Raw genomic sequence first — 9510 nt, forward strand, 5'->3', positions numbered from 1 at the left:
CTGGGCAGCCCCAGGCCAAAATACAGGGCGGGAGAACATACCCACCCATCAGCAGAAAATTGGATTTACTGAGCAGGCCCTGTCCACCAGAGCATGATCCAGTTTTCCCAACAGCCAGTCCCTCCCATGAGGAAGCTTGCACAAGCCTCTTATCCTCATCTATAAGACAGCAGACAGAATGAAAACCAAAATCACAGGAAACTAACCAAGATGATCACATGGATCACAGCCTTGTCTAACTCAACGAATCTATGAGCCATGCTGTGCTGGGCCACCCAAGATGGCTGGGTTGTTGTGGAGAATTCTGACAAAATGTGATCCACTGGAGAAGGGAATGACAAACCACTTCAGCATTCTTGCCTTGAGAACCCCATGAACAGTATGAAAAGGCAAAAAAAATGAGCCTCCCAGGTCAGTAGATGTCCAACATGCTACTGGGGAAGCTCTAGAAAGAGTGAAGAGGCTGAGCCAAAGTGGAAATAATGCCCAGTTGTGGATGTGTCTGGTGGTCAAAGTTAAGTCTGATGCTGTAAAGAATAATTTTGCATACAAACCTGGAATGTCAGGTCCATGAATCAAGTTTAATTTGATGTGGCCAAACAGGAGATGGCAAGAGTGAATATTGACATTTTAAGAGTCAGAGAACTAAAATGGATGGGAATGGGAGAATTTAATTCAGATAACCATCATATATACTACTGTGGGCAAAAGTCCCTTAGAAGAAATGGAGTAGCCCTCATAGTCAACAAAGGGGTGTTTAGAGGAGGGAAAGAAATTTCACTTCTTGGTAGAGTGAGTGAGTGTATGAATGCTCAGTCGTGTCTGACTGTTTGTGACCCTGTGGGCTGTAGCCCACCAGACTCTTCTGTCCATGGAATTCTACAAGCAAGAATCCTGGGGTGGATAGCCATTCCTGTCTCCAGGGGATCTTCGTGACTCAAGAATCAAACCTGCATCTCTTGCCTCTCTTGCAGTGGCAAGCAGATTGTTTACCACTAAACTAGAAAGAGCTACCAAATTAGCTTGCAAAGGGCATGGATACAGGGAAGAGTTAAGATTGTGTGATTTTCTTTGCCATATAGAGATGATTGGTATCCCCACATTATGCTAAAATCTTCACTGGAACCACTGGAACTAATCCTGTATGTGTTAGCTCAAACTGAAAAGTAGTGGTCTATATTTAGAGTTTGTGGTAGAGGAGTATCTTTAGCAAATTAAACAAGTTTATCACAGCATAGTGTGCTACAATTAACAATGTTGTGCAAATGATATCGCATCTTCCTCAGGGAAATTCAGCAGGCCTTGAAAAAGGCCACTATCCTTTCAGAGAATACTTAAAAACAAAAACAAAACAACAACAACAAAATGCACCACAAAAAATATACCCTGATTCTGTTGAAAGCAATTCTTCAGAATAATGGTATTCATTTGTATTGATTCTGAGCGTATCTATCAAAAATTGTCATAGTTAAGGAAGACTCTAGGAGTTCTTAACAGAAAGGAGAACTAAAGAGAAAAGACCAGAGGAGAAGGGTTCTACTAATTAACCCATGGGGAAATAGAATTGCTGCTTTTCTTCAGTCATCAGGGGAAATATTTTGGTAGAGAAATATCCCCAAGAAGACTTTAGACAGGTATAACAGTCCTACCTGAGGTACTGAAGGGACTTGAACTGCTTAAATGCAGGAAAGGGAAGGGACCTCATTGTTTCTGCCAGAGGTAAGAGGAAAATGCACACGGGTCCAAGATGAGATTGGCCCGATGTTAATGAGAAAGTAAATTTCTTCTCAAGTAGAAGAAAAGGGCACTTAGCTAGTGCTTCTTCTGTTAACTTAAATACCAATATTTGGGGACATATTTGAGATTGTATGAATGGAATCAGGATTAGAAGGGAGGTGATAGATTTAAAACCAGTGGTAATGTTATGTTTTATCTGAGGCATGATGGGTTGAATAATTAACACCTTTTCCCTAATTATTATGTTTCTCTGCTTCACACCTTCAGACTGTGAAATTAACTCTGGTCCAAAAGTAAGTCATTTTACATACTGGTTTCTGTTCCCAGTGAAATGAATATAAACCAAATGAGAAAATGAATAAAGAAAGATTAGGTAGTATCAGTATATTACTGAAAATCATATCTCAGAGTATTGACTCAAATTTAGTCTCTAACTCTAGATCAGTTTTTTAATGCGCATCTTCCTTTCTCCAAAGGGGTTGGGTCAGCTCATTTCTCTTCTCCCAGTCTCCAACAGGTAAATTATGAAACTTATGAAATTCATATGAATGAAGATCTGTTGAATTTGCTAAATTTGCTAAATCTATTGATTTTGCTAAAATATAAGCACCTGGATTCTATTGAAAGGATTACTACTAGTCACTTAGAGGAAATAAATAGAGATGCTAGAAACCCAAGAAGTGTGTAGCTGTGACTGCTTTCGAGGTCCAAAATGTCTCAGTTCTAAGGAATTAGCAGTAGTCATTTCTCCACTAATTTGTAAATGGAGATCATGTAACTCTTCTTTGCTCCTTCCCTTAATCTCTTCCTGAGTTCAGCTGATCTAAGAGCATTGAATTGCCAGATGTCAAAACAGTGGATTAGAGCAACAACTGAAACAAGTGAGAATAAAAGTGAAGCTTTGAATCACTTACCGTGATAGTGTGACTGGAGAAAGGACCAACCCCCCCATTCCAGCCCCGTTTCATATCTCCTATAAAACTGAGCACCAGTCAAGCATCAGGGGTATCAACACAGATTTGGAGGTCACTTCAGTGTTGAGGGGGCTCTGAACAAAAGGTTGTAACATTTTATAGACATTGAAATAGAGGGGAAGCCACAGAGTGAGCTAAGTCAGAAAGGAGAAGAGTATCTCAAAGGCTTTTCCTTCTCCTCCCATGAAGAGGCCTCAGTGGAGATACCTGAGGATGACTTTTGTACTTTGGTCTGAGGCTTCAGCTAAAGGGACTTAGGAATGAAAATGCCAGGGTGAATGTAAAAGTTCAAAAAGTGTGAACGACCAGGGGAGACTGGGTCTTTTACTGTAACTCCCTTCAGAGACTGTGATGACCTGGCTATGCACAAATCAGGAGTGGAGAGAGCATCTTTCCCCTGGAGAGCCTGCTGGGAAATGTCTGAAAACTCATACAGGTTTTTCATCAGGAGCCAGTTTCTTCACTGTCCATGTATGTTTGAGGTGGAGGGTGGAGCAAGATCTTCTACTCTCTTATTATTTTATTCCTGTGCATTAAACTCTTGAATCCACTTCCTTTATTTAAAAGTGTAATTCTTTCCTTTCTGATTCTTTCCCTTTGGATGTTGGGATAGCCTAACATTTCTGTGAATTTGAAGTCAATCCTGTTTCTTACCTTCTTTTTTTGATTTCTCCAAGAGTTTCCTAATATAGCCTTGTTCCTACTAATCCCAACTAACACCATTCCTTCCTATTCTTTCCTATGAATACCCAGCAGCATTTTTCCCTTGGCAAATAGTCTTCCCTGTGTCTGTAATGTCTATTTACCTTCTTGCTTAACTGAAGTGAATCTCTTTTCTTAAAAAAATACCATTTTCAGATGAAAGTTGCCAACTCTTCCACTTCCCTCATGCTTCTAGGCTGAGAAAAGTTCCAGGGAAAATGTTTTATTGGTACATTTTCCTTTTCCTTACATTGCTGTTACCTAAAAATTATTTTCTTTGGCACATACTTTGATACCTTCAACCTTAGCTGTGTCATGCAAAGACATTAAAGTTCATAAGAATGACTCAGTTAACAACTTTTCTTGTAAACTTTTACCTTGAATTTATATCATTGATTTTCTCCCATTCTAGGACTTTTGTCTACCTTATATATTTTAAACTCTAATATATCAGTCTTTAAGAATATGACCTTTTATCTCATTAATTATTATTTCTGTTATAATTTCTCTTGAATTTCATGGGAATATCAGTTTCTAGACCTCCATTTCCACACAATTATCAATATCTTATTGTCTTCACATTCTTATACATCCATCTTAAACCCTTAAATTCAAAAGCTAAGCAATGTATGTCAGTATTTTTGAGTTTTTCCTTGAAGCATTTCAGCCACTTCCTCCAAATCTACTAACCTTAAAGTTCCAATTCTAAGAAAATCACCTTTTTTTGTAATTCAACTGAGAAAACTGAATAGGGAGAGACTTATTCATCCAGAATCTCTGCTTCTTTTCAATACTCTAACAGATTGACATATTAGAACTCTGATTAAAAAGGTTTCAAGAGCCAGATTCCCGAGAGAGAGCCCACAGTGCACCCACTGGGCCTCCTTCATACTTACAAAATGCTCTAGTGCTGAACTTTTCACCAGGCCTTTCGTTCTGTGGTGGCCAATTTCTACTAGATTTACTTTTGCTGCTGCTGGAATTTCCTACCAAATCTCTATATCGATATGTGTGTCTGAAAGCCTTAGTCTCTTCTCTAGCTACACTCAAAGCTGCTCTGTGGCCTGATAAAGAAGCATAATATTGGAAACTGGGGATGTCCCATAAAATGCAAAAAGTAACTTTATGATGATTACATCATCATACAAACTAAAAGTTTTGATTTTTCTAATCTATAGCCAAGAGTCATTAGAGAATTTAGTATGTGATTGAAAATGATTTTGTGAGTTCTTATAAAAATGTGATTATTAATAATACCCCTAATATTCTACTTTATTGTAGTTACTATGTCTTATATACATGACATTATTAATACTTTATTTGCTTATTATCTGTCTCTTTAATTAGTATGTAAGGTTCATGAATGTAGAGACTATTTTCTTCACTACTGAACTCTAAACCTACAGTTGTGTTTGGCATGTGTGTGTGTGCATGCTCAGTCATGTCCAACTCTTTGCGACCCCATGGACTGTAGCCCATCAGGCTCCTCTGTTCATGGAATTCTCCTGGCAAGAATACTGGAGTGGGTTGCCATTTCCTGCTCCAGGGGATCCTACCAACCTGGGGGTCAAACCCACCTCTCTTGAATTCCCTGCATTGGCAGGAGGGTTCCTTATCACTGCATCACCTGGGAAGCCCGAGGCACATCAGTTCAGTTCAGTTCAGTTCAGTCACTCAGTCGTGTCCGACTCTTTGCGACCCCATGAATCGCAGCACGCCAGGCCTCCCTGCCCATCACAAACTCCCGGAGTAGGCACTAAATAAATATTTGTTTAATGAATCAAAGAATGAAAGAGGTAAATACTTTACCTCAAGTGTTGTTTTTTATACTCATATGAGGTAATTGACCTGATTCTTCACACTTCATCTAGGGAGTGAGTTGTGTCTTTTTACGTATAACAATTAAGGCTGCTGAGACCATGGTGAGAAGTAACCAAACGTCTACGGTGACAGAGTTTTTCTTTTCTGGATTTCCCAAGTTTGAAGATGGTAACCTCCTCTTCTTTATTCCTTTGTTCATCATCTACATATTCATCATTATTGGGAATCTCACTGTGTTTTTTGCAGTCAGGATGGATACTCATCTGCACAATCCCATGTATAATTTCATCAGCATATTCTCATTTTTGGAGATCTGGTACACCACAGCCACCATTCCCAAAATGCTCTCCAATCTTGTCAGTAAGAAGAGGACTATCTCCATAACTGGTTGCCTCTTGCAGATGTACTTCTTCCACTCGCTGGGAAATTCAGAGGGGGTTTTGTTGACTACAATGGCCATTGACAGGTATGTTGCCGTCTGTAATCCTCTCCGCTACCCAACCATTATGACGCCCCGGCTGTGCACTCAGCTCTCTATAGGCTCCTGTATCTTTGGTTTTCTTGTGTTGCTCCCAGAGATTGCATGGATTTCCACACTGCCTTTCTGCGGGCCAAACCAAATCCACCAGATCTTCTGTGACTTTGAACCTGTGCTACGCTTGGCATGTACAGACACATCCGTGATTCTGATTGAGGATGTGATCCATGCTATTGCTATCATCTTCTCTGTCTTGATAATTTCCCTCTCATATATCAGAATCATCACCGTGATCCTAAGAATTCCCTCTGCTGAAGGGCGTCAGAAGGCCTTTTCTACCTGTGCATCTCATCTTGGTGTCTTTCTGATGTTCTATGGCAGTGTATCCCTCATGTACCTGCGCTTCTCTGCCACTTTCCCACCAATTTTGGACACAATCGTTGCACTGATGTTTGCAGTTCTTGCTCCTTTTTTCAATCCTATCATTTACAGCTTGAGAAACAAGGATATGAAGATTGCAATTAAGAAGCTTCTCTGCCTTCAGAAGGTGTTTTATGCATCTGCAAGTTAATGCTAGATCCTAAGAATTGATTGATCATTAAAATCTCTCAATTTTAATGTCACTCTAATGTTCTAGATCCTAAAATTAACATATAATTAATTTATTGTCTACTGATATTTTCTGTTTATCCCAGTTCTTCTTCCCATGTATCTGTTTATTACATTTATATGCATTCAATTAAGATATCAATAACTACTTGTTTAGACTTGAACAGATAGATAAATAATAAAAAGGAAATATAATGTTTAAGCCATCAAAATATATTTGAGCATTGATTATATTGTTATTTGCTTTCTTGAACATTTATTTTGTTGTTTATTAACATCAATTTTATTGTTAATATATTTTAAAATTATAAATATTATTATATTATTATTATAATGTTATAGGCATTAGTAACAACTGAAAGTTATAAAATATAGCAGTTAAAAGCATAAGATATAGAGAAGAGGGTGAGGTCCATGTTTCACTGTTACCACATACTAGCTTTGAGACCTTGGGCAGGTTGTTAATTATTCACTCTGCATCTTAGCTTCATCATCTATGAACTGGATATAAAAGTAATATATGTTGAAAGTAGAGCTTCAAATAGTTATTATAATAACTGGGTGAATTACTCTATGCAAGTAATTAGAATGTTTCATAACATAGGGCAAGTCCAAAAATAAGTGTTAGTTATTGCATTTATTTTGGCTGTTTTAAAGAATGCTATAGTAAAGAGTGATACATTAGAAATGAAATCTCATACTTAGGGACATTTATCTATGATTATTATTCATAGAGTTTTGTTACTATTGCTTTTCTGGGGCCAAATGGAATCAATCTTCATTTTACTTTGACTATTTTGGTTGAATTCCTCCAATTTGATTGAATTAGACTATTTGATTTAATGTGGTTTCAAACACACTCTGAAATGATAAAATGTAAATAGATGATGAATAGAGAGATAATACATATAATTAAAGATACAGACCTTTCTGAGCTACTTCTCTAGCTTTTATTTTTGTTCTCTTTGTGTTGTCCAAGGACATTCATAATGGCTACTTTTATACCTTGAAATACTATATGTCACATTCCTTTCAAGAAAAAAATTAATATATTTGATTTGAAGTGTGTAAAGCACCAGCTGAATCTGTCTGTTGGGTAGTCCAGCAATGATCAAAGCTGTATATATAAAAACTACAGTAAATCAGAACATACAAAACTTAAACTAAAATAAAACCAAAATACTATAAATACTGTAAAAAAGATTGTCCCTTAATTTATCCCTAAACTTGAATTGTTTCCCCAGTATGCATACATACAAGGTTCAGTTGAAGACCATACTTATCAGCAGATATTGGTAAAGGAAATAAGACAAAAGAACCTAGGGATGAAAATGGATATAATTCTACATATAAGCTAAGAGAAAAAAAAAAATGCTCGGAACTTTGAAAAGCAGATGCTGAGAAGTCATGGTGCATTTGAAAGCTCCAGATACAGGAAATAGAATCAAATAGAATCACAGTGGAGCTGTGCCTTGAGAAGTGTACAAAAGGTAAATCTGAAATACACAAGTGAGACAAGTGATTAAATACCCAAGTGATCTCAGCTTGCTAAAACAAAACCAGAAACATACAGCTTCTCAGCACAGAAGAAATCATCTACAGCTGATATCAGATTTCATGGCAGATGCTTGCACATTGGTGATGAGCCATTAGATCATTGAAATATTCTTCTCTAGTTAGTTTTGTATCCATATATGTAGTCACATGCACTAACACACACATATATACCCACACACCCAGATTATCCTTTTGTAGAAAAAGTACTTTAGTCTTCCCCTACACTGAGTGCTATAAGACCACTAAATGTGTTTAATGCATGGCTCAATAATTACTTGAAGAATTACTATAATTAAATAGAGACAGAGAGATTTGAGGATTGGAAGCAAATAAAACAGGATACATCTAATTTAAAAAATAATTAAAATAATTTTTATTTAAATGTTCAATGAGATTTGTTAAAATAGTATTAATATCTATTAGTAAAAATACTGACAAATAAAAAATAAAATATAATAGAAATATTTAATAAATTGAATACTAGAAAAAATGAAAATAATGACTTAGAAAAAAGCCTAAAGGACATATTCCAGAAAAAAAGGACCAACATGAAAAGCCAAAGATTAAATGTAAGGAAAGAAATATATAGGGAATATATTCACTTATTCTACAAACCATATATTTTTGTTGTTGTTGTTCAGTAGCTAAGTTGTGTCTGACTTTTTGTGACCCCGTGGACTGCAGCACGCTAGGCTTCCCTGTCTTTCACTGTCTCCTGGAGTTTGCTCAAACTCATGTTCATTAAGTCAGTGATGCCATCCAACCATCTCATCCTCTGCCATACATATGAATATAGAAATTCCATAAAGAAACAAAGTAGAAGAAAAATAATAATTGAAATTAAAGGAAATTATTTTTGAGCTAAAGCATAACTGAATCAGCAGATCAGAAGAGACTATTTCACATAAGACCTGGGACTGTAAAATTCCTAGAAGAAAACAGAGGGAAATACCCTTGGCATCAATTTTGCCAATGACGTTAAGCACAGGCAACAAAAACAAAAATAGACAAGCAGGAAAAAAATAGACAAGTGGGACTATGTCAAACTAAAAACTACAGTACAGCAAAGGAAATCAACAGAACAAAAAGGCAACCTACAGAATGAGAGAAACATTTGCAAACCATATATCTGAGGAGGAGAGAATTTCTAAAATGTATGTCAGTCACCCAGTCATGTCCGACTCTGCTACCTCAAGGACTATAGCCCATCAGGCACCTCTGTTCATGGAATTCTCCAAGGAAGAATACTGGAGTGGGTTGCCATTTCCTTCTCCAGGCAATCTTCCCAACCCAGGGATCAAACCCAGGTCTCCGCATTGCAGGCAGATACTGTATTGTCTGAGCCACCAGGGAAACCCCAAAATATATAAGGACCCCCTCAAATAACTCAGTTAGAATGGGTAAAGGATTTGAACAGATGTTTCTTCAAATAAGACATACACTTAGCTAACAGGTATATAAAAAAAATATTCAACATTAAAACATTACGGTGGCTCAGACAATAAAACATCTGCCTGTGCTTCGGGAGACTTGGGTCTGATCCCTGGGTCAGGAAGATCTCCTGGAGAAGGTAATGGCAACCCACTCCACTATTCTTGCCTGGAGAATTCCATGGACAGAGGAGCCTGGCAG

General features: G+C 37.3%; 1 protein-coding gene across 1 annotated transcript; it reads left to right on the forward strand.

The window, feature by feature from the left end:
- The first annotated feature begins 5332 nt into the window (after positions 1-5332).
- Positions 5333-6283, forward strand: LOC133040076 (olfactory receptor 6K3-like). Its single transcript, XM_061119822.1, has one exon. The coding sequence runs from the start codon at positions 5333-5335 to the stop codon at positions 6281-6283; it is 951 nt and encodes a 316-aa protein (XP_060975805.1).
- The last annotated feature ends 3227 nt before the right edge of the window (positions 6284-9510 follow it).

Source organism: Dama dama, chromosome 20, assembly GCF_033118175.1.
Source record: "Dama dama isolate Ldn47 chromosome 20, ASM3311817v1, whole genome shotgun sequence".
NCBI classification, from domain to species: domain Eukaryota; kingdom Metazoa; phylum Chordata; class Mammalia; order Artiodactyla; family Cervidae; genus Dama; species Dama dama.

Excerpts from the sequence above, each read along its gene's own strand:
- LOC133040076 (XM_061119822.1), top strand. The coding sequence starts at position 5,333 with ATGGTGAGAAGTAACCAAACGTCTACGGTGACAGAGTTTTTCTTTTCT.